Source organism: Podarcis tiliguerta, assembly GCF_965153285.1.
Source record: "Podarcis tiliguerta genome assembly, chromosome: 7".
NCBI lineage: Eukaryota > Metazoa > Chordata > Lepidosauria > Squamata > Lacertidae > Podarcis > Podarcis tiliguerta.
The window spans coordinates 20,360,951-20,386,765 of record NC_139540.1 but is presented as its reverse complement, the minus strand read 5'-3'; the positions used below and the strand labels follow the sequence as shown (position 1 = coordinate 20,386,765).

The window sequence follows — 25,815 nt, the reverse complement described above, 5'->3', positions numbered from 1 at the left end:
GTGCTACTGACTCACAAACTTTGATTAACACAAAATTGATCAATTTGAGTTGTGCGACTCATATCACCCATTTTTTTTTTTAAAAAAAAGCAATGTTGACTAAGGTCACTTCTGGGCCCCCTTCTAGAATTAGGGGCCTTGATGCTTAAGATTCATTAGTTTTATAATAGACAAAATCAATCCCACAAGAGGAGCAAAGTACAGAAAACAAAAGCAGGTTGAACTCATCCCAACAGATGAGAGTTAAGGCCCTAAAGATAAAAGTCCTAGAAACCTTATTGGCAGTTTCCAACTCCCTCTGGCTTGTCATCTTCCAACACCTACATGATTTATTGTTCTAGAGATCCATGCCAGTCTGACAATCATTGCAAGTAGCTGGCTAAATATACCAAATTACAAACAGACACAAACATCAAAGAAGTGCACTTTTGTCTGAATCCCGTTTGTAGACTGGCCCGCCCAGAATCCACACCTTACCTCATTACTTCCTAAAACCTCCTGAGAGGCTTACCTGAGAAAGATAGCAAATTAACCCCTTGATTCCCAAACCAAACTATATACAATATTTCTATTTCTTTTTAAGCAGCCCGTTTCCTTCACAGCCATCACTATATCTTCTAGTAATAAATTCCATAGTTTGGCTATGAATGGTGTGCATCCTCATGCTTCCTCCATGTGCCTGCAGAAGACCCACTTCTCACCCACCAAAGCCAAATCTCAGACAACCACAAAGCAGCCATGGTTTTTCTCTACTCTCACCCAGGAAGATAAGGCATGAGGAGACCTGTTTGAGAACCAGAGCAGGGGTCTCATCTTGCCACCATCCCATTTGAAATAACCCAATCCCATTTTATCTTAGAAATTAAGTAGGGTTGAGCCTGGCTAGTAGAGGCATAGGTAAACTTGGCCCTCCATATGTTTTTGGCTTACAACTCCCATGATCCCTAGCTAAGGGGACCAGTGGTCAGGGATGAATGGAGAGCCAGTATGGTGTAGTAGTTAAGAGTGGTAGACTCATAAACTGGTCAACCGGGTTCACTTCCCTGCTCCTCCACATGCAACTGCTGGGTGACCTTGGGCTAATCAGACTTCTCTGAAGTCTCTCAGCCCCACTCACCTCACAGAGTGTTTGTTGTGGGGGAGGAAGGGAAAGGAGAATGTTAGCTGCTTTGAGACTTCTTTGGGTAGTGATAAAGCGGGATGTCAAATCCAAACTCTTCTTCTTCTTCTATGCCTGGGCTAGTACTTAGGTAGGAGGCTGATTGGGAATCCTACGTGTTTGACCTCCTATTTTGTGTTTCAGTGAATGGTCATTAACTAGCTCCAGGTTCTCTGGAATGAAATGGGATTTTCCAGATCCATTTCAGTGGGGCTTTAGGCCTGATTTTGGAACTGAAACTGCCTTAGTCACCCTGTGAGATTACTATTGCCAAGAGAGGGGTGAGAGAGTTCAACACTGCTGATTCTCTTGAAGGCTTTTGATGCCATTAGTCATGGTATCCTTCTGGATAGGCTGCCCGGAATAGGGGGGGGAGGCCTTCCTTTGCAGTTTTCCCTCTCCTGTTTGGATGGTAAGTGTTAGTAGATTTTTGCTTCACCCTACTTCCATTTTTCCTGTGCATCCACACATCTGGGAACCTGATATTTTAGGGTTCTGCGCTTTAGATGCTTGTGTGGTATGGTGAAGCAGGAATATGTGATGTCTGGGTCAAGGCTAAGTGGTACACCCTTCTGCAATGCATGAGCAAATCTTCTGAAGGCAGCTATAATTTCCCCAACAGAATTTATATACAATGCAGCCAAGCGCTATGTGTTATGAAACAACTCTTTTTGCTAGAGCTGAACTCTCCTTGTCCTTTCTGACTAGGGAAGGCTGCCATATGGGTATTATTTAAATAATACATGGGTAGCATTTATTACAGCATCCCTAGAAATGCTGTACTCAGCCGAACCAAGCAGATATATAGCCGCACGTCAACGCAATTCCTCAAACAGATGTTATCCAGTAACATTCACAAAGGATTCTTTTTACCACAAGCTCAGGCAAAGAAAGTGTAATCAGCTTTTTGTTCAGTAGCTGAGAAATGACTATAAATTAATTAAACAAGAATGTATGTGGTGGCTTGTGGTTTTATCTAATAGGTTTGCTGAACTGCGTGGGGCGGAAGTGTCTCAGCTTCTGGTTACATGATTTTTGGCACAGCAAGTTTCTTCTGATCTTGTCCATCCATACCACTCAACCTTCTCCTTTCACCCAGCTGCAGACAGTTTGGTCAAGCAGTGGTACATACCTGGCCTCTTGATAACTGAGCCACTACTCTCCAATTTCTCATAATCCACCCTAGCCTTTCTTGTATATTGTAGGCTTATAGGCATTTAGTTTTGCTTTCAGAAGATGCAGCATTTTCCCCCTTTAATGTCTAGATTGCTGAGGCACCACAAAGTGTTTCAGGGATCCCTGTTCAACTCATACCACCTCACAGAGATCTGCCTTCACCTCTAGAAATCCTCAATCCCACCAAAGTAACCCTGCTATGATTCGGAACTCATCTGAATATAATGCGCATCCTTATCCTGGTTAAGTATGCCACATGCCAGAAACAAGGAACTGAAATAATCTAAAGTAGCTCTATTTAAATTAACAAAGAACAATAAAATCAATAGCATGAGTAGTTTAAAAATGCAGAATATTTATTTTGATCAAAAACATACTCTTCAAGCCAAGCCAAATGTTTTTTGCTTGACAAATGCATGCAAAAGTGGTTTTCCCACTTAAAAAAAAAATCATTAGTAGTGAGAGCAGAATGGAAACAGTGAAGCAGGCATGACTAACTCTGAAAACACAAAGCTTTTAAAAATGTAGTCAACACCTCATTTTTTTTTAAAAAAAGGAAAGTATTTAATCAGGAACAATTTCTTCCTAATTTAATAAGCTGCTTGACATTATGTCTTCCAGTTTTAGCCTTGTGGTATTCCCTGGCATCCTTCAGCAAGTCTTGAAACTTCTCTATACCCTGGCACCCTCTGGAGGACACAAGGACAGCTAATTTCATTTGTCACAAGATCATATGGAGAAGTGCTGTCAAGTTGTTCCTTGTGTTCCAGAAACCCAACAGGCTTCAGTTACATTTGGGCATTTAGTGACAGTAGCCCCATGCTGTGGAACAATCTTCCAGCAGAGATTCAGCAAGCATCATCAGTTTTGACTTTCAGGCATCTCTTGAAGACTTTTTTTTTTTTAATGCTGACAGCCTATGCAATTGTTTAACCCCCCCCCCCCCGTCAGCCAATCATTTTAATGATTGTTTTGTACTGATATATTGTGAATTATTTTTGTACACCACCCTGATGTTATAGTATACAAATGGCAATATATAAATACTTTTGTAACGGAACAAAAAACCCAACTATTTAAATAGTCGTCCCTTTATCTCTGGGATTAAAAGCAGAACAGAAAAGACCAAATCAGTGTTAGCTACCACCATCTATTGACTTCAGAACAGGAGTTCAGAGGAGATGACTGAATATGAATAAGGGTGGTGTAGAAATTCATCGTGTCCTTAAAAAAGAAGAAGAGGACCAAGCCAATTCAGCATTTCGCAGTTTTCTTGCACAGTAGAACACAACTATTAGTTGGATTATCCACTTCTTTGGATTTTGCTCTGCAATAGTGGTCTCAAAAGGTGCACATTTTCAAAACATTAGTAAGCACACAAAATGTGTATGTTAGGATGAAAAGGAATGTATTGAAGATGCATATTTTATGGGTAAATGAATTCAAAGTTCATACAATTTACATGTGAACTTTGTTTCTGTTAATTTTGGAAAGCCTGCAAAAAAATAGGACATAGCAGATCTATATCTGAGAACACCAGTGAAACTGACATAGAATGGACTTAGGCAGGTCTGCCCATCCTTAAATGGAAGAGGAAAACACTTTCAGCACTGAATCCAGACAAACCTACTTCCCATCATGCCACTATTGCACAACTAGCAGAAGAAATGCAGATGTTCTTAGAGTCTGACGGTTCATTCTCACAGAGAAACCACATCATAGCCTCAGTCTCATCAGTGATAGTGGAGCCAATGGCTGCTAAAGCAGGCCAAGTGCATTTACCTACCAGAGGCAGAGGAAGCCAGCTGGACTGAGCAACAGCCCCATTTTAGTCTCAGTCTAGGAGTGCCTGGTGCTGAAGCAACATTTGAGCCTGCTCCTGTCAGTCTGTCCACAGCCTGAGCTGCTCTTGGAGCTGTCCATGGTTCTACCTTAACCCTGAACTCTTGCCTTTAACATATACTCTTCCCATGAATGTGAACTGCTTATGGGTCTGCTCCCTTCAGGTTGGACTGGAACATTCAATGGGCTGCAATTACTACCCACTTGGACAAGAACACCTATGTGGTGGCATGAACTCAAACAGCACCTCCATCTGAGGGCATCCCAGCAATTCTCTCCAGAGCCCTAACTTTTAATGCTGGAGTCAACAATGTGTTTGACTGTGGAGTAACACAAGCTTTTATGGGTTTTGTAGGATAAAAAACATAATGCTTTGATTACAGCTGGGAAGTTTTCAGTCTCTCTATTTCTTAAATAAACTAGTCATTCTCAAGACCTCTACCTGCAAAAGCAGAAATGAAAAAAAACATTGCCTGAATTATATTTGAAAGATGATCCTTGGGCTATAGAGAAAAGATGTTCTTCACCATCTGATTATCCATCCCCAGGTTTAAAATACTGAACACCTGTTGTTCCCCCACCTCAAATTTAATACATAATTTGTGCTATGTTTTTAAAAAGAGATAATCTAGGGCAGGGTTTCCCAAACTTGGGTCTCCAGCTATTTTTGGACTACAATTCCCACCATCCCTAACCACTGGTTCTGCTAGCTAGGGATGATGGGAATTGTAGTCTAGACAGCTGGAGACCCAAGTTTGGGAAACCCTGATCTAGGGCAAGGTATCAAGTATAGCCCTTTTCCTCAGAACAGGGACTGTGATCCAAACCAGCTTTCTCCTTTAGAATACTAGTCATTTCCCCATGTTTCCTTTCAGAGACAAATCTCCCTCACTACATGAGAAGCTCCCATTCTTGAGCAGAAGTCCTTTCCCCTTGTTCACAAGGGAGTTTGGAGCTCACCCAAGGTTACTTTTATTATTCATGCTGAATGTGACACATCCTCTTGGGGTGAGGAATGGAAAGCATAGACAAAGGCAACAGATACATCCTAACATCCTCGAGGCATGGGGAGTTTCTGAGCAGAGAAGCTCTAAGAAGTATGATTCATGTTAAATCAAATCAAGAAAGGGGTCTTTAGATGGCTATATGAGACTTGAGTCACATGGTTCTTCTGGCTTTCCTGTTTAAAGGCCACATTCTTAACAGTGTCCGCTTCAAAATAAGAATGATTTTATAGCAATATCCCCATGGACTCAAGGGATAGAATTCCTGTAAGTAACTCCCCCCAGCTTACCATCTTGTACTCTTTCCAGCTTTTTTGGAAATCTAGGCTCCCATCTTCTCGGTGTTGTATGACTGTCCAGCCTCCTCCTGCGGTCTCCATGTTACAAAAAACCTAGGCATAAGAAAAGACACTCGTGAGGTTCACTGTGCTGGGCCCTTGATAGATCCAGATCAGCTTCCTGCCTCCTGCAGTGGCCAATCTGAATCTTTAGAAAGCTTTGCAAAAAAGCAAATTAGATAGTAACCCATGTTTTTTAATGCCTAGATTCTTGGAAAAAAGATGGTTACTGAACATGGAGGGTGGATTTCTCAATCTCAGAGACCCAGGGAGCAATCGTATACACAAGAAACTGACACAAAGCAAGCTGGAATAAGTTACACCAAATCCAAACACCACTAGCAGTTGAGCCAAGCTAAGCCTGACAGAGGGAAAACAAGCCTTCAAAATAGTTTGAGTTACACTATCCTATGACCCTGTCACAGCCCTCATGCCTCCTTCCTGAAGACTGGCAAGCACTTACCACACTCTGAGAAGGCGCTGCACCACTCACACGGTGCTCAATACGCCTCTGCCCACACGCATTTAACTATGTAAGTAAGGCCCCCCTTTCCACACACCAGCAGCTCTATTAGAACTGTTTCCCTCAGGTGCTATCTAACACAGCTTTGGTATCTGTCCGGTTGAAACATCCACATGGATGGGATCTATAGCACAATTCTTTCTAGCCTCACCTGAGAGAGTGTAACAGTTAGGTGGAAGAGATCCACACAACCACCGTTGGCCACGTGTGGGAAGGGTTGGGCAGTGGCTTCCATGTTCCTGCAGGTGCATGCAAATGACATGAAGGATCCACACCACTGTGCACTTTGCACTGCACATCTTTTATATGAGATGCTGGGCCATATATATATAAAATGGATGCATTCCTATGCCAAAAGGAGCTTTCACTGATTGTATAGCTTACACGGTCATGTATCTGGGAAACAAGTTAGTCAAAATATTCTCAGCCCTTTCCCTTTCCAAGGAGAGGGGAAAAAATGAAAAACCCTGTTTTTCAGGTTTTGCCTAGTCTTCTTACTTGAATCAATTTCCTTAAATATGTTCATACTCAGATGCACACGCTGCAGAATGGTTGAAAGTATTTCAGAGTTCCTCTCAATGTGATCTCTTAGCAAAGCTACATGCTCCGCTGATGTTTAGAGCATGCTTTTAACAAAAGTTGTTATGAATTCAGCGCAGATCTCAGCATTCTCACGCAGGAACATAGAAGGAAGCGGACCTCATGACACTAGCTGGTAACATAACGCTGTACATGGCCTGATCACATGGGGGTCACTACCCAATTCCTTTCAACTGTTTCCTTCATAATTGTCCAAAGGATGCTATTTTATCCTTAGCTGAATCAATTCCATGCCTTTCACTCCAAGGGGTATTGTCCATTCTGGTGTTATGCGGTTCCCACTACTGAATGAACTTCCAGTCTGCTTTATGCAGCCAAGAACCCCACATTTTGTGTCAGAGGAAGGGGACAATTGTACAATGCCCCCCCCCCCCCCGCCAAATGCAAGCCTTATTTGAGGAGGGAAGATCAAAAAAAGGGGGGGAAATCTAAAGAAGTGCTTTTGCTTGGAGAAAAACAATTTGGCTCTCTGCTTTCTCCCACAATGACATTTGAGTGCAAACATTTATCTGCACCATGTGGCTTCACTGGTCTTTGATTTATAGCCGCCTTTTTAAAGCAATTCATGTATCTTATTTAACACTTGCATCAAGCTCCCAGAAACACAGTGGCTACTTTTTATGCACATTAAATCCTCATACACCAGTCTGTAGGCTTATGTTTCCATATGGCAGCTGTGGGGAGGGCATGGCTGGGGGAGATGTATAAGCACGCCCACACATACAGGAAACTTCTTGAAGTGTATATTTTTTTTTTTAATTTAAAAAATCCTTTACTAAACAGGTTAGGGAGTTTTACTGTTCTGAGTAATGTAGCAAATTAAAAACGAGGAATCAGACAATGACAGAGGGATTTGCAGCACTAAATTATTCACTGTGTGGTCTGGTCCACTCCATAGCAATGGAAGGGAACACCTGCCACATTAACAGGAATGGCAGGCTGATTATAAATGTTAGCTTACCACTATCTGAGCCAACAAATGTCCTCAACTGGCTCATGTCCCAGACAAGGTCAAGGCACTCAGCTATTAAACACCTTTAACATGTTTTGAGGTCGAAACCTGAATACACACACGAAATAAGAACTTGAATTGCTCTGCTTTTTTTATTTTATTTGCTTGATAGTGGATGGAATATAACCTGAATCATCACAATGCAGTGGATTCTAATGAAATGAAACTCCCTAAACTGATAAGAGATGTATCAAATTTACAACAGCCCTATGGAAGCATGTGCTTCTGTTGTTGTTTTAGGATTAAAATATACCATGGCTCTCAACATTATTTTAGATGCTGCCAGTTCCAGTCATATGTCAGCTGAAAGAATTCCATCAAAAATGGAAACAGGAGTGGGAAATGTCATCTCCCTCCCTTTTCTGTCCCATGTCTGGTAAAGAAATAAATCCAGTGACTATGATGGGTACAGCAACATAAATGATGTTATCTTTGGCCGAAGGCGAACAGTAGCTGAATGGAAACAATGCCACATGTGACTAATATATGGCAGGATGAAAAAGGATGCCTTCTTACATCCCTAATGATGGACTGGTTGGAAGAAGTCATTGTGGTACATAGGTGACTGCACCCAGTACTCTTTCTTCTCTCCCTCTGGTAACTGGAGATACCAATGAAATGGATCACTGATGGGACACGCATTTTGAAACTATCTAGCACTGCTCCAAGCATTGCTTTTCCTTGCTAGTTTCTTTAGACGTCTTTGTATTTAGAGGATCATGAGGATCCGAGGACAAGTGTGGTGTAGTGGTTAGGAGCAGTAGACTTGTAATCTGGTGAACCGGGTTCGCGTCTCCGCTCCTCCACATGCAGCTGCTGGATGACCTTGGGCCAGTCACACTTCTTTGAAGTCTCTCAGCCCCACTCACCTCACAGAGTGTTTGTTGTGGCGAGGAAGGGAAAGGAGATTGTTAGCCGCTTTGAGACTCCCTAGGGTAGTGATAAAGCGGGATATCAAATCCAAACTATCTTCTTCTTCTTCTTCTTCTTCTTCTTCTTCTTCTTCTTCTTCTTCTGGCACAATACTGCAACTTACCTTATTACTGCCAAATTTCAAAATCCCTGTTAAGCAGACACGAGCTTTTAAATCCCTTCCTGCAGAAATTGAGGAGAGGGGCCAGGGATGCACCATATCTCACAACATTAGAATTTAAAGATATGATACCCAGATTGCAAAAGGCCAACTCTTGAGCTCTGAAGAGTATCTAAGGAAACAGTTTTTAAAAAACAAACCCACAAAAATTATTTACCTTTTTAGGTTCTGATATGTTATTAACATAAATAGTGTAGACGCCACTTTTGTTGAAGCCAGCTTGGTATGCATCAGCACAGTCTCTGAATGGCCTGTCATCTTCTCGTTTTGTATTCTTTAGTACAACTGAAAAACAGAAAATGAGTGTGGTGTTGACATCAGCAGTAACAGCCGCATTGCAGTGTTATTTCTAATGGTGTATTTTTTGTTAATGGTTGCTCTAATATTTTAGAATGTGGTGACATAAAAATACTTTCATAAATAGATAATATAATATACAAAAATTGGAGGCATTTAATTCAGTGACAAGCAGAGTGATACCACAGCCTGAGCAACTGAGTCTAGGTTATCCTGGTCAAAGGGCGGATCCACACTTGTGGTTTTTAACGTTAAGGAAGGGTTAAGGAATGCTTTTGATAATGTAGATGGACACATCCTACTTTTTATGTTCATAAAATGTTATTACCTTGTCTTTTTATCACTTAATTTTTGATTGTTTTATGCTGCTATATCGGTGCAACACTGCTCATATGTCCCTAGGTAGTGTTTTGTCTGGGGTTTTTGCAGTCAAACTCTGACCCCCCCCCCATGGTATTCAAGAGGCAGATAACAAAGGAAGCGGAGGGAGAGAGGAAGAATTAAAATGTGAGACCAGAAGGTGGAGCACAGTAACCAGTGACCACCACCAGCATTTTGGAAAATGGTGTGGGGGAAATAATGTTCAACAGGTCAGTGTAGATCCAGCCCAAGAACAGCTGCAGTTGGTGAATTAGCCTACACTGGGCAGAAGCATTCATAGCCACAAAAGCCACTTAAGTGATAAGCCCTGAAGAAAGAGGCAAGTCCTCACCTGGTGCCTAAAGAGATGGGGAGTGTTGATGCTACCTGGACATCATGGGGAAGTGAGGACGATAACCCGGACAATGAGGTCCAGCTCTGAGGGCCTTCTGGCGGTTCCCTCACTGCGAGAAGTGAGGTTACAGGGAACAGGGAACAGGGCCTTCTCGGTAGTGGAACCCGCCCTGTGGAATGCCCTCCCATTGGATGTCAAGGAAATAAACAACTACCTAACTTTTAGAAGACATCTGAAAGCAACCCTGTTTAGGGAAGTTTTTAATGTCTCATGTTTCATCATGTTTTTAATATTCTGTTGGGAGCCGCTCAGAGTGGCTGGGGAGGCCTAGCCAGATGGGTGAGGTATAAGTAATAAATTATTGTTGTTGTTGCTGCTGCTGCTGCTGTTACTGAGAAGGCCTTCGGCAAGGTACAGACCTCTCCAGCAAATGATACAGTAAATCAGGAGTCAGCAGACTTTTTCAGCAGGGGACCAGTCCACTGTCCCTCAGACCTTGTGGGGGGTCGGACTATGTTTTGAAAAAAAGAAGAAGAACGGATTCCTATGCCCCACAAATAACCCAGAGATGCATTTTAAATAAAAGCACACATTCTACTCATGTAAAAACACGCTGATTCCCAGACCGTCCGCAGGCCAGATTTAGAAGGCGACTGGGCCGGATTTGGCCCCCGGGCCTTAGTTTGCCTACCCATGCAGTAAATTAACAGACAGAAATAAACAGCTACAGGTTTAATGGAGGAAGCTTCCCTAACCTGCCAAAATGCCTGTTTAAAGCACACAGTATCTGCTGACGAACGAAGGTGGAAGCCCTATGTTTAAGTTATGCTACGATACATAAAACTCACATTACCTATTAACGGCAGGATTCGTGACTCACAATCTGTTGGCACTATATAAATGTTAAATAGTAGCAGCAGTAAAAGTTTTACGGAGGAATCTTAACGTCTTTTGTTACACTTAGAGAGGGAAAAGGCAACAGAGCTACTGTTACATTGCCAGATTAGCACATACTCTCTCCCTTTTATTATCAAGGAAAACATCCATTTGCTGCCTTCTTCACCTCACTTTTCTTTTGAGTCCCTAGCACAGCCCGATGGATGAGGCCCAGAGTTTATTGTTTTAGGCTGTTTATCTTGAAAGAAAAATCAAGGCAGCTTAGAAGTCAAACAGTGGGAAAATAGAATGAGAAATCGGAACAATAAAATAGGGTGCTGTCGGCTTCATTCATATGTTATCATCAGTCTGGGTTGCTGAAAGATTGCTCAGATAAAAAAGATTTTATCTTCCTCTGGGAAGCAAATTCTACTAAATAATGGCTAAGGCTATAAAGGCTTGCCAGTTGCCTTGAAGCTCTGATGAAGAGAAAAGGCAGAACCCGGAACAGCCCCCGTCTTGCAGAGCAAGAAGGCTTCTATGAAAAGCTCCCTGTGATATGCCGGTCCCAGGCCTTAAAAATTAAAGCCAGGATATCGAACCTTACCTAGAAGAATTTTAGCTAAAACAATTGTTTTGTAAAGGTAAAGGGACCCCTGACCGTTAGGTCCAGTTGCGGATGACTCTGGGGTTGAGCGCTCATCTCGCTTTATTGGCTAAGGGAGTTGGCGTTTGTCCACAGACAATTTTTCCGGGTCATGTGGCCAGCATGACTAAGCTGCTTCTGGCGAAACCAGAGCAGCACACAGAAACGCCGTTTACCTTCCCGACGGAATGATACCTATTTATCTACTTGCGCTTTGACGTGCTTTTGAACTGCTAGGTTGACAGGTTGCTTTGTAACCTAGGCCAAATACAAATTCCAGCAGCTGATCCGATCAACAGATGTCACCATATTCTATCATTTCAGCTGGAGTGAATTGCATGCTGTGATCGCTATCCAAGGAAGAATCCTGCTATTTTTATGGTAGATGTTTTGTTTCCTGTAAGTCACCACCACCAAATAGCACTTGCAGGAAGGAATCCAATAGGTAGAGGGGTTTTCTGCTTTGCTTTGCTTTGGTTTTTTTTTTTTTTTTTTTTTTACAATCACACACATTCTCTACCTGCCGAATTTCTGGGGGAAAGTTTTTATTTATGGCAACAGAATATTGTTTCTCCAGCAGGGCAGTCATTGATTGTCCTCATACTCCCCAATCTATTATTTTAAATATTTATTAGTTGTTTTTTCTTACAAATCTGTATACATACTTATCTGTTTATGAAAAAATAAATATATATATTTTTAAAAAAGTTTAGTACACACAGAAATTCAACAGGTGGATCATTTACAATCACACATATTCTTTATTTGTTGAATTTCTGCCTCTGATTTTATTACTAAACAATAGGGAAAATGGCAGGAATGTTTTATTGTGAAGAAGGACTACATGAAGAAAATGAAATACAAGCTTGATAACTCAGTTCCTTTTGTTTTTACATCAAATCAGGAATCTCAGCATGGTGTAGTGGAACAATAATTCCCTTACAGGTGCCTTTCCCCCAAAATAAAACTGGCTTGAAAACTGAGCTGCCAAGCAATTGTGTTCCTTAAAGACTGATGCATTTCCTCTTTCTTTCTCTTTTTTGTGTGAGCAACGAAAACCTTTGCCTTCTTGGCAAAGTTCCAATTTGTAATTACTCCAGGATGGAACTACGTTCTCTTGTATCCAAACGAAATGACTTCTGTGCCAAGAATTATCTTCCAGTCACTGCCCTTGTGCACCTCTATTCTATCTTCCCTTACTTGCTCCCCCCCTAAACTGACCCCCCCCTCAACATTGTAACCCTTTCCTCCTCTAGGAATGTTGCTCCAGTCCCTTGATCATTTTGCTTACTAGTTAACAAGCAGCTCTTAGAGATTTAGATTCAGGTAGGTAGCCGTGTTGGTCTGACACAGTCAAAATAAATAAAAAAATTTCCAGTATCACCTTATAAACACATGAAAGCTTATACCTAGAACAAACTTATTTGGTCTCTAAGGTGCTACTGGACATTTATTTATTTATTTAGAGATTTAGGATATACTTCTTTAAGACACTTAGGTAAAGGTAAAGGGACCCCTGACCATTAGGTCCAGTCGTGGCCGACTCTGGGGTTGCGGCGCTCATCTCACTTTATTGGCCGAGGGAGCTGGCGTACAGCTTCCGGGTCATGTGGCCAGCATGACTAAGCCGCTTCTGGTGAACCAGAGCAGCGCACAGAAATTCTGTTTACCTTCCCGCCGGAGCGGTACCAATTATCTATTTGCACTTTGATGTGCTTTTGAACTGCTAGGTTGGCAGGAGCTGGGACTGAGCACCCCGTCGTGGGGATTTGAACCGCTGACCTTCTAATCGGCAAGCCCTAGTCTCTGTGGTTTAACCCACAGCACCACCCGCGTCCCTTAAGACACTTAGGTAAAGGTAAAGGGGCCCCTGACCATTAGGTCCAGTAGTGACCGACTCTGGGGTTGCGGCACTCATCTCGCTTTACTGGCCGAGGGTGCCGGCGTACAGCTTCCGGGTCATGGGGCCACCATGACTAAGCCGCTTCTGGTGAACCAGAGCAGCACATGGAAACGCTGTTTACCTTCCCACCGGAGCGGTACCTGTTTATCTACTTGCACTTTGATGTGCTTTCGAACTGCTAGGTTGGCAGGAGCAGGGACTGAGCAATGGGAGCTCACCCCGCCGTGGGGATTTGAACCGCCGACCCTCTGATCGGCAAGCCCTAGGCTCTGTGGTTTAACCCACAGCGCCACCCGCGTCCCTTTTACCTAGCAGTAACTCTGGGAGACCAGCAAAGCCAATCTGGTGCACTCCAGAATTTGGTGACTACAACTCCCATCATCCCAAGTCAGCACAGCCAATCATCCACAACATCTGAAGTACATCACATTGGCTACCCATGCTGCAGACATCAGTAGGATTCACATTAAACCTGAAAGACCATAATAACCCAATGCTAGAAGACATGCTTCTACTTTGCATGCAGAAGATCGTGGGTTCAGTCCCTGGGGTGTCCAAGCATGCCTGGTAGGGTTGCCATATTTCAATAAGTGAAAATCTGGACAGAAAACTTGTTGAGCTTATTTCTACAAAACAGCAAAGAGATTTTGAGCTTTCTCCTTAGGAAAATCAGCAAAAACAACACTGCCGACATCAACTGCCATACGTCCAGATTTTCCAGGAACATTTAGCAGATTTTACACCCGGCAGAAGAAAGACTTCTTCCTGAAACTTGGAGAGCTGCTCTCAACCTGCAAACCATTGTGAGTGATACAGAACAATGGTTTGACTCAGTATATGGCAGCCTCTTCATGATCTGGCTTCATATCAAGGGCTGACATTAAAAGCTGAGCCTAGCTTGCCTCTCCTTCCTTGAATTTGCTCTGTAACTGGAAGTGGACCAGTCACTTCCCTGTGGACGGAATGCTAGAATGAATGGGCAATCACTCTCTCCACAGAGATGATTCTGGCTGAGAAGAAAAGGGCAGCAGCAGCAAGGTATCCATGCACTGTAGGCTGTTCAGCCTCTTTACTACATTGGGTTATGATCCTAGGGAGCAAAGTATATTGTGTGTTTTAATAACCATGATAGTGCTGTGCCTGCACTTTTACTTTTTTAAAAAAACGCCCTCATTTCACAGCCACTTTGGAACCTTTCTTTGGCTGGGAAGTGAAGCATAAATGCAAATAAACATTTGCGGGTATATAGTGATCTTTGATATCAGTTGCTGGGAAGCAACAGTGGGAGAAAGTTATTGCATTCATGTTCTGCTTTTGGTTTTTCTTAAGCATTTGCTTGGCTGCTGTGGGAAACAGGATGGTGGACTAGCTCGGCCTTTGGTCTGATGTGACAGGGTTCTTTTTAATGTTTAAATATGCACTGATTAATGTTTAATTATCATGTTTAATTTGCTAAGCGGAGCAGTTCAGCTGCAGAAGCTTGTCTGTTTTATACCTATTTATGGGGTGGGGTATAATTAATCACAGGAAGACTTCAGAATTCCCAGTACCTTGTGCTAGACAAGATAACCAAGTCTGGGGTGTAGACAGAACCTTGCTGACTGAAACTCAGCAACAATGCAAGACTACAATTACTATACTCTCTTTTAAGGCCAAACTATTGACGTTGCAAGTGAATATCTATATCTATATCTATATCTATCTAAACACCAGTGCTGGAGGACCAATCAGGATCAGAATTGCAGTGTGTGGGGAGTGGGGTTAACTTATTCCTCCCACATAGCCTTCTTAGTAAAAATCACCCTCACAATTTGGCATTATTTGGTTTAGAACGGAAGCTTCCAATATTTCCAACTCTGTTGTTGTTGTGGAATTTTTTATACTCCTTGAAATCCCACCGTTTACCTAGGAAATGTGCATGTGCAAAGTTGACATAGTATTTCCTTAGTGTTGGGATTCAGCTTTTTCATGCTATAATAAACCTTGAGGTGAAGTGTGAGAAGCTGAATATTGCAAGTAGGAGTTGATTTACACAGGAAGCTAGGCTGGAGGCTAGCACTTGTAACATTTCCTTGCATCTACCATACTCCCTGTTGTTTTTGTCCATTGAGTTGGGAAAGATTGAGGGCACAAGGAGAAGGGGACAACAGAGGACGAGATGGTTGGACAGTGTTCTCGAAGCTACCAGCATGAGTTTGACCAAACTGTGGGAGGCAGTGGAAGACAGAAGTGCCTGGCGTGTTCTGGTCCATGGAGTCACAAAGAGTTGGACACAACTAAACAACAACAACCATACTCCCTAATGCATGGGGAAGGGCTGTAGCTCAATGACAGAACATCTGCTTTGCATGCAGAAGGTCCTAGGCTCAATCTCCAGGGTAAAGAGCACCCCACCTGAACTCCCAGAAGCTGGTGCTGCCAGTTGATGTACTGACCTAGACGAACCAATGGTCATACTTCATGTGTTCCTGTGTTGGTGTGAATAGATTCTGAATTGTCCTCATATGGAGTCAGGAACTTTCCTTTGATCAACCAAAGATTGTCCAATGCTAGTTTAGTAATTCCCAAACCCCTGATAATAATGTGATATTATATATCAGAGGATGTTGAGAAAAGGCTGTGTCAAGCAAAATTAATTTTGATTTACTCAGTAATCTAAGATCTGACACAAAGAATAAGAAATTCAAAACACGGTATTTACTGGTTCCGATGTAAATTAACCAATCCTATTACTAATCGAAGGATGCTTATCTTGATACTAGCATATTTCAACATTTCCTGACATTTCTAATCACATGTTGATATAATGAAGGATGTAGTGCTTTGTGGCTTTTCAAATATCTGTCAAATATGGTTGTTATATTAACCTAAAACTGACTTTTCCTGATTGCATGCTCGACTATTCAACAGTGATCGCAGACATGGGTTTGTGATCCCACTTGTTGGTGAGACTGTTGATCCTACTCATTATTAAGATTGTATAGTTCCATTCAAAGTTCAGCTAATGAGAGTCGAAAATTTCTTGTAGGTTGGTAAAGACAAAAGTTCTGCTGCAGTTGCACTTGCACCTAAGTCACCATGATCCCCAGTGACAGTAGAACCACCATGTCTCACCGTGGCAGAGACCTCTAACTTTCCTATGGTCACAAAGAGTACACCAAGTGGTGGTGCTCCATTTCAGGTCTGGGGGCTGCCCTTTCAATGATCCCTACTGGTTGGAAACCAAATGAGACCCGGGAGAGGTTGACAGGGCCTAGAGAGATATAAAGGCTCTGCAGGAGTAGGGACTTTGTTATGAACAAGTGGTTGACTCTGATGCCTCCTGGGTCCTGTGTCCAGCCATATTTGCTATGTGGAACTGTAGTGATCTGCTACTCTTGTCATCCTGAGTTTTGAACATGTACTTGGTTTACCCAGGTTGACCCAGGGTCCCTTCAACATCCCACTCTGTTTAATTCACCCTTTCCCAAGGCAAACACAAGTCCCAGCTCAGCCACGATTCTCACTGTTATGCTCCCTCAAGGGATTGTTCTGAGGATAAAACTTCCATGGGTGCTGCTTTAATACTAACATGTCAATATATGCTTGTCTCATGCATGTGTTATGAAGCTTACCCTGGAAATCTCTTGGTACTTACCAGTCCCACTCGGTCCATTGGTAGGACTGGCCCTGGTGGCTAACTAGCAAAATCCTCAAAAACGGGTGTCCGGTTGCTGTCCTTAGGCTTAGAAGCCAGCCTTGGAACTCATCCCTGTCCCAACAATTCCTTAATATGTCTTATTCACTCTTGCCCACTTAACTATGCTTAAGATCTACTCATACAACACTTCCGTGAGGTCAGATGGAGACATGCAGAACTTGGAAGGGGGGGGGAGCATCTAGCAACCCACTGAATCATACCATAGTAAGTCTGAAAGTCTACATTATAATCTTAGGTGTTAAATTGGACAATGGCTTTACAATCCACAAGGAGCATAATACCCAGTGGTCATTTGATTCTGAATGTGTTCAAGGAAGCCGGCCTAAGCAGGTATTTGGAAAATATAGCTTTATCCTCAGAATGGCATGCTAATAGAAATCTGGGACAGAATTGACTCAATAAGATGGAAGTCATTGTATTAGAGACATTCTGTGGAGAAATCCATAGCCCCCCCTGATTTAATTGTTCAAGCATATGCCATCTTACCTCCTTCTTTAGAACAAAGACTGACTAAGTTGTGAACGGTGTCCATGAGCTCCAGCTGTTGTTTTTGCAGAATACTGTTATTGGTGGTTGCCTTACTCAGCTGCCTCTCCAGTTCTTGGATGATGTAGGTCTGACGTGAAACCAAGCCTTGCAGGTTCTCTTTCTCCTCCTTCAACGTATCCAGCTCCCCTTTATGTCTTTCTTCCATTTCAAGGATTTTGTGTTCCAATAAACTAGTAGGGGCAAAACACATCAATACCACATCTTTGTTAGTGCTAGTGTATGGGAGTAGCTGGCTGGAGAATCAAGCAGAGGAGATGAGAGGCTGCAGGTCATTCATTTATTCATTCATTACATTTATAGCCCGCCATTCCTCCAAGGAGCTCCACATGGTACACATGGTTGTCCATTTCATTTTGCCCTCACAACCACCCTGTGAGGTAGGTTAGGCTGAGAGACAGTGATTGGCCAAGGTTGCTGAGTGGGGACTATTATCTTAGTCTTCCAGTTCTTAGTCCATCACTCTAACTAGTACATCACGCTGGCTGTCTTTTATATGTGGAAGGGGCCCAAAGCCTTTGAGAACCAACCCAGCTCTGGAGGGTAGCCTCCCAACGATAGGAGTGGTTGCATCTGTCACTTTTGGTTTCTCGGTTTCTCAATTCCCCACTCTTAATTTCAGCTCTCCACATTTCCACATCAGTTTGCAACTTTTCATTTTAAAAAATCCTCATGAAAATGCATCTGCATTGAACTGCAACTTTCTCCTAAAATACACTTTTTTTTTTAGGGGGGATTCCCAATACAGTGGGCAGCTAGCATCTGCAAAGAATAAGAGGATAAGGGGAGGAAGAGTGAAGGAGAAGCACACTAGTCCAAAGCTCACTTTATTATTACTATAAACAATAGTCAAGGCATGCCTGCCCATGAGGTGGGCTGAAGTTGCCGCCTTGGGTGGTGGAATCCTGCAGGGCAGCACTTGTGCAGCAATGACCTCTTCTGGCAAGCTCTCGTGAGAGTTCTGTGAGATCTTGTGCGAGTTCTGTGAGATCTGGCCAGAAGAAGCCACTGCCATGTGACCTAGGCAAGTGAGGCTTCTGAGGGAAAGGGCACCTCACGTTTTGCCACAGGTGGTTAAACAGGATGGGTCCCCCCTGACCATAGTTTATCATTACAGCAGAAGAGTCTACACTAAAATACAGCACCGAGCTGCATTTAAAGTGTGATTTCAAGACAGTTTGGAGGTTACTGGCTGGAGAAACTGCAAAGGGAGCGGAAATGAGTTTCGAAAAGCCTAGCGAGCCCCTCATTGCTCCTCCTCAGAGGAGCAACATAACGCAGGCCTGTTTCTGGATAATACTGCTGACAAACATGGCCAAACCTTGACACCTGGCAACATACCATCGTTATAATGTGAATGGTTTCCTATCTGAAAACTAATATTTGGCTAAAGAGTAAAGGTGACTAGACTGACTATGGCTGCATGGAAAATAAAAAATACCACCCACCCACCCCCGTGCACATTTTATTATGATTCAGATTTCCAAGTGAGATAACATATACTGCATACAGGAATATATTAAATATGTGTTTAGAAAAAGCAAGATGATGTAAGATCTTCTCTCTCTCTCTCTCTCTCTCTCTCTCTCTCTCTCTCTCTCAATGAGAGTGATACCCAGATCTTCGTGTGTCCCCCTTGCCCCCATAGTCTTTAGTTGGACTAGGATCCAAGGACATTTAAAGTTAAAAAATATCAGTTTCTCCAAAACTAGTTAATTTCTCTGTGAGGTGTCAGAGGAAATATGGTGCCCTAACTGTTCTCAGATTGTAGAGTTATGTGAGGTACATAGCGTCTTTAGAGAACAGAGAAGTGAAAACCAACACAGCAAAGGTGATCCAGATAAAGAATATAATAGTTCATCCAAAGAGGAAATTAGTCACAAGCTAACATGATACTTCACTCTGCCAGAATTTCTTTCAGTGAAGTTGGCTTGTGTATGTTTGAAATTTATTTTCGTGGTGAATCAGAGGGTGTTCACTCTTCACTGAGAACTTCAGGCTACAATATGGGGATGGGAGAACCTTGGACCTGGGGGCAGATGTGGCCTTCTCGGAGTCCCTCTCTGACCCTCAGTACTCTCTCCACAGACCCCTCTCAGGGTCATACTACTCAACACCCCAGATCCACACTCTCCTCAAGTGTTTGGGCCTAACCAGAGTGTCCTTGAACTACAAAAACGCCTATTGCTTCCCTGACTGGAGAAGGGATGTCCGTATAGAAACCCCTGGTTTTTGTGTAGTTGAAATGTCCAAAGTAAGAGTCTCCTCCATTGCGCCAGCCACTTTTTTCTCTGGCCCTACCCACCACTGGAACGGTTCTGGAAAATTCCCCATGTGGGAACATGGTCCTCCTTATTATGAGATTTTTATTCCCACTCACACTCAGATCTTGCTCCCAGTGGGATAGGAAGCTCAGAGTTTGGAAGAGTTGCTTCTCCTTTTGAGGTAGGTCTCCAAACAGCCAAGGTTCTTCTATCACAAGTATCTTTACATCTTTCTCTGGAAACTACATTTACGAAGGGGTCACCGGCATCCTTTTTCTTGGCCTGCTCTCCTTCTTAGCCTGAAAGAGGAAAATATATGGCTTTCTCCCATTCCTCTCCCTGTGGGCACATCACTGCTATGGGCTTTGTTGGTTTCAGAGGAAGGAAGAGGGTTGGGGGACTGCAAATCTAAATAGGACATTTTCTTCTCCCACTCACTCTTCTCTGAGGTGAGCACTATGAGCTCCTAAAAGCTGTATCTGTTCCTGATAATCTTCACTCACATCCCTAATCACCAGGTCTATCTCTTACAGAGATGATTGGGGAGCATCTTCATTAATGAATGTGCATTTTGCCCCAGAGTTCCACTGGACACTATAGCAATGAACTACTCATGGTAGTCCAGTATTAGCATCAAGACTCAGCATCATAAAACCACTCATGTGGTGCTGCTTGGAGGTTTTAGCATCAAAACCTTCCTGTTATAACAAGGAAGATGTAAATATATCCCATCTGCAGACCAGTCTTTTGATTCTGTATGCCAAAGATCATGCTTTTTATATCCACAGACTAACCAGTGGATTCAAGACTGCCAGTGATCCACGTGCTATCCAAGATTTAATTTGAAATTCCCCCCACATCCCTCTTAAGGCTTTTATTTCTGGATAACAGATCAGTGGCAGAGTGCCTTGAACACAGTTCATCTACCCAAAGCTCGGGATATAATAGTATCCATATGTTATTGTTTTTATTGACTATCACAGACATTCAATGTGGGATGTTACATATGATAAACATATACTTAATTAAAGCCATGGATCTGCTTCTACACTCTGGAGTAATATTTTTCTAGAAAGGAAAAGTAATGAAAATGAAACACAAATATGCTTTCCATTTAAATTATAAAACATTTGATGTACAAGAAACACACCTCCTAAAAGCATGACTTTTTGTCCCACAAAGTGAAAAGTAGGAGGGATTATGGATTAGAAGAACATGAAAAGAGCCTTGCTGGATCAGGCAAAAGGCTGACTGAGTCCAGCCTCCCTGCTTCCCACCATGGCCAACCAGATGTTTCTGAGAAGCTCAAAGCAGTTAGTGCAGTTCTTATTCTTACAACCACTTCTGCTTGGCTTTTCTAGGATGCTCATAAGAAAGCTGTCCCCCACATAGGTAAAGGGACCCCTGACCATTAGGTCCAGTCGTGACCGACTCTGGGGTTGCGGCGCTCATCTCGCTTTAATGGCCGAGGGAGCCGGCGTACAGCTTCCGGGTCATGTGGCCAGCATGACTAAGCCGCTTCTGGCGAACCAGAGCAGCACACAGAAACGCCGTTTACCTTCCCGCTGAAGCGGTACCTATTTATCTATTTGCACTTTGACGTGCTTTTGAACTGCTAGGCTGGCAGGAGCAGGGACCGAGCAATGGGAGCTCACCCCGTCACGGGGATTCAAACTGCTGACCTTCTGATCGGCAAGTCCTAGGCTCTGTGGTTTCACCCACAGCGCCACCAGTGTCCCCCACATACTGAACCCTCTATACACCATTTCTGCAACAATTTGCTTTTTGCTTTCTTTTTTTGGTCGATCCTCATGAAAATACACCAGCATTTTAATGTGGTGTTTTTTCCTAATACAGTCGTACTTCTCGAATGGAATCCGTTCCGAAAGTCCAGTCAACTTCCGTAAACGTTCGAAAACCAAGGCGCAGCTTCTGATTGGCTGCAGGAGCTTCCTGCACTCAATCGGAACCAGCGGGGAAGCTGTGTCAGACATTCGGCTGGAACATTCGCAAACTGGAACACTCACTTCCGGGCTTGAGGTGTTCAGAAGCTAAAATGTTCGAGTCGCAAGGCGTTCCAGAACCAAGGTACGACTGTAAATATATTTTTGTATGTTTTGAAAAATATAGACATTTTTGCAAGTGCTTTCCCCGAATCAAATGCATTTTTCTATGTTATTGCCATGTGCATATGCACTTTCACACACACTTCGTCTTAGTATATGCATTTTTGTACACGCTACTTGGGTGAAGACCTGCATTGCAAAATCCACGACAGCGTAAATTTCAAAGGATCTATGATGTACTGCTTCCTTGAGGAGGGAGGATAAGTGGGAGTGTCTGTATATATCTGATGATTTCCACAATGCAGTATGCTGTCTTGTTTATTACCTCCCAGACAATATTTTACATAACAGTAAATTAATTCCCGGTAATGAGTCGGCCACGGGAGTTAGATTAGTGGAATGTTGCCTATGTTAAGGAAGAAAGAGAGATGGTAGCATTTTTAACCCCACTGACTGGGATGTTGTGGAATGAGGAAGCCTACAGATGTTTTACTGCTTAAGCAACAACACATCTGACCATTTATAGATGACTTCATGAAAGTCATGTCAGCTTCATGTAGTGCAATAAAGAGGCTGGGTATTTTAGATTTCCCCTTCCCGTTTATATTTACAAATGTGGTTTCGTATTAATTTCAGAATCAGTGTATAGATAAGGGAATCATACACACTGCCTTAATGATTTTCTCTGCAGAAATGGCAATGAAAACCATCTTGAAGTGTTCCGAGTGGTATGCAGATCCAGAAAGGGTGACATTCTCAGTAACATGGTAATTACTTGTCAACGGTGGTCAGACCACTAATTTCATGTCTCCTTTATTTTATTTAGCTGCACAACAAACCTCACAATGAAACCACAGGCCTATATTTAGATGGTAGATCTCGAAGCCATGTTTAAAGGCAGAAATACCAGCAGAGAATAAAGTCCTACTGTTGAGACCTTCTATCAGCCTTTTACTTCAGAGTTTGCAGGGCACACTGCGGCCAGCTCAAGACATGGATTCTATTTATTTTAAATTTTTGATAAGACCAAGTGTTGGCATTTTTTAAGGGAAACTAATTGCATGTGTTTCGTGAAATGCGCATTATAAAGTTCTTGAAAAAACAGGTACATTAGTAAAAAAACCAAACCACCCTGCATATAAAAATGTGTTTATTGGGAGAAATTCACTCAAAAATGCTGATAAATTTTCACTAGGATTAAAAGAAGAAGAAAAAGAATTAGCAAATTGCTGAAAAATGTGGAGAACTCAATTTAATGTTGGGAAAAGGAGCCTGTGAGAACAAAACGTGACAGATCCATCCCTATTTCAAGGAAATAATTAGGGATGCTTCAAATATCATACGCTTCCTACATGGAGAGCATGTAGGAAAAGCAAGAAGGCCACATGTGGATTTTCATGAATAATGATCATGCTTGTGTCTATTACTACAGCCCACATAGGAAATACAGATCATTTGAAATTGGCTTTAGATGTTGCAAGCTCAGGTTAAAGGTGCAAAGAAAAGTGTGTTGTCTTTAGGACATGTTAGCTAGGGGGCATATTCCTTTAGATGACAACGTTTAAGAGCCGCTAGTTCCTAGTCTCAGATGCCTCAATATTATCTAATGCTGTCAAGTCTATTGATCTTAAATGAGGCCCGAAATCAATTTTCTACCGGAGAAATGGTGCGTTTCATTTGTCAGGATGTAAACCAGCAGGGTGGATCAGCAGGAGAGTATACATAACCCCCTTCTCCCTGTTCTGCTAATAAACTTCACTCTTAGGGAGAGGTTAGACAGAAAGGCCAATGTAAAAAATTCTCTGTTGTAGCTACTGTGGAAAAAAAAAAAAGGTGATGAAGTAGACCGTGGAACCAGCCCTGATGATACTCCCCTGGGGCTAGGATTGCTTGATTCAGACAATTTCCTTTGCAAGGTAGATCTGCTAATCCAGTCCAGACCTTGCTTGAAGTTTAAAGAGGATTTTAACTGAGATGCATTTGAGAACAGGATGTGGGCCAGTACGTAGATATATATTAGGGTTCTCAAGAGCTTGGACATTTTAAAAGTACAGATAATAAGATTTAGTCTGCCCAATAGATACAGATAACTGCCATCACTGGGATAAATGCCCTGCATATCGTCTACATTTTTACTGTATTTTATATGTATAAGGGAATTCGAGATGACACTTCACCTGCTACGAAGCTGGAATGGTTGTCTTAGAGATGGAATTCTCTGACGATCTTGACCTTGACCTTATCTGCACACTTTTTTTTTCTAATTCGAGTTTCACTCCCTTACTGGTTCTGCTAAAAATATTAACATTAACATCAGCAAAGGGAGTCCTCCTTGCTCACCTACAACTTAGATCTGTGAGACAGACAGGCACAGGGCCTTTTTTGTGGTGGCTTCATGGCTTCAGAATCTTTTACTGCCTCACCTCCAGAAGCCAGTTTTTCCCCCAAGGGGCTTGAATGACTTGAAACTTGGCATTCATGTCAGCAATATTCTTCTCTGAGAGAGCTTTCCTTCTGTTGTCTTGTATTAGGAGGTCAATGTGTTTTATCTGGCTTATTGTTTTGATTTCTTAGCACATAAGTGGAACATGGTTCAGCGAAACTTGGTGATTCAGCCTACAAGTATTTTAAAACAAATAAAGCAATTCACAAACATCAGAAGTAAGAGTTGTCATCCTTTTTCAAAAAAAACAACAACCGTAAGCAATCCCTTGCATTGAGCTACCTGATGGGGCCTATTTTGTTGCGGTTGTTGCTGTTATTAATAAAATACATGCTATTTCTTACTGAAAATGTAAACTGGCTTTTTCAAGGAGTACTGGAAACCTTTTCTAGTCTATTTAAAAAGTAAATTTCCATATGCGAAGTCCACAGCGGGGTTTGCAGTTTAAGAAAAAAAAAAAACCAGCAGAACTTATTAAGAAAACCATTAAAGAAGATGAAACTGGATGTGATGGAATTTTAGAATGAAATTGTATGTAATCTTGATTATAAACATTGAGGATGGGTGAGTGGGAAGGCAACAGTATTCCACGAAGTTTTCTTATGGTTGATGTTTTATTGTGTTTGTAATATTTTGTTGGAAGCACCCAGAGTGGCTGGGGCAACCCAGTCAGATGGGCAGCATGTAAAAATAAATATATAAGATTATTATTATTATCATTGTTAAATAGGATTTTAACTGTTGATTAACAAAATGTAACTTTGAATTTTGAAATAAAATAAAATATTTATTGGGAGGATGTAAACTGGACATTTTATTTAGTCATAAGAGCATTTCTTCAACCCACCTTTCAGGCCAATGGGGCCACCTAGAAGGCATGTATACACACACACACACACACACCACAAAATAACAAGCAATACAAACTGGGATTGTTTACACAGAGCCAAACAGAATGCAAGCAAACAGCAGGAACGGGATAAAAACAAAAGCTTGGCAAGCTACTGAGGCTTTGCCGCAAATCAAAACGCCATAACAGAGGAGCCCACGGAGCCTTTCCATAGCGGGGATTTCGCAGGCAGAGGTGCTGCTGATGTGATCCAGGAGATCAGATCTCCTGGCTTCTTATTTTGTTTTGTTAAAAAGGCTTCATAGCAGAAGAAGATACGAAGAGCCTGCTGGATCAAGCCAATGGCCCATTGACCACCAAGGTGCCTGTGGAAAACCCGCTAGGAGGACATGAGCACAAGAGCAATCTCTCCTCCCATAATTTCCAACATATTGTCTCCATCTGTAGAGGCACAGCTCTGGGGTGGTATGAATTGGAATGGGGCAGGGTGCTGGGGGAAATGATGTCCAGTGCTTCCCTGTTGCTCTGTTTCCCTGACCAAAATCCCCCTGCCCAAGCTGCTATTAGCTCTGTTAGAAGGAAAGGGGACCTCCTGAGCTTATTAGCTTCCCCCAACGGAACTTCAGGGGAAGGGACATATTTTAACTAGGGAAACAGCACAGAGACAAAGGTTTCAACACTGAGCCACCTCCTGGTGCCACTGCCCTCGTCTAATTTTGGGGGTCCCACAGCTGCTTAGAGCTATAATAAAACATCAAGAGC

At 42.4% G+C, this 25,815-nt stretch overlaps 1 protein-coding gene across 2 annotated transcripts in view; it reads right to left on the bottom strand.

Moving 5' to 3' along the window:
• ANGPT1 (angiopoietin 1) overlaps positions 1 to 25,815 on the bottom strand; it is a 161,815-nt gene that overhangs the window by 33,930 nt on the left and 102,070 nt on the right. For both annotated transcript variants that reach the window (XM_083450598.1, XM_083450597.1), the window contains 3 exons: positions 17,371 to 17,603; positions 8,905 to 9,032; positions 5,472 to 5,573 (listed from right to left, as the gene is read on the bottom strand). In XM_083450598.1, the coding sequence (XP_083306724.1) occupies positions 5,472 to 5,573; positions 8,905 to 9,032; positions 17,371 to 17,603 (463 nt within the window). The remainder of the gene's footprint in view (positions 1 to 5,471; positions 5,574 to 8,904; positions 9,033 to 17,370; positions 17,604 to 25,815) is intronic.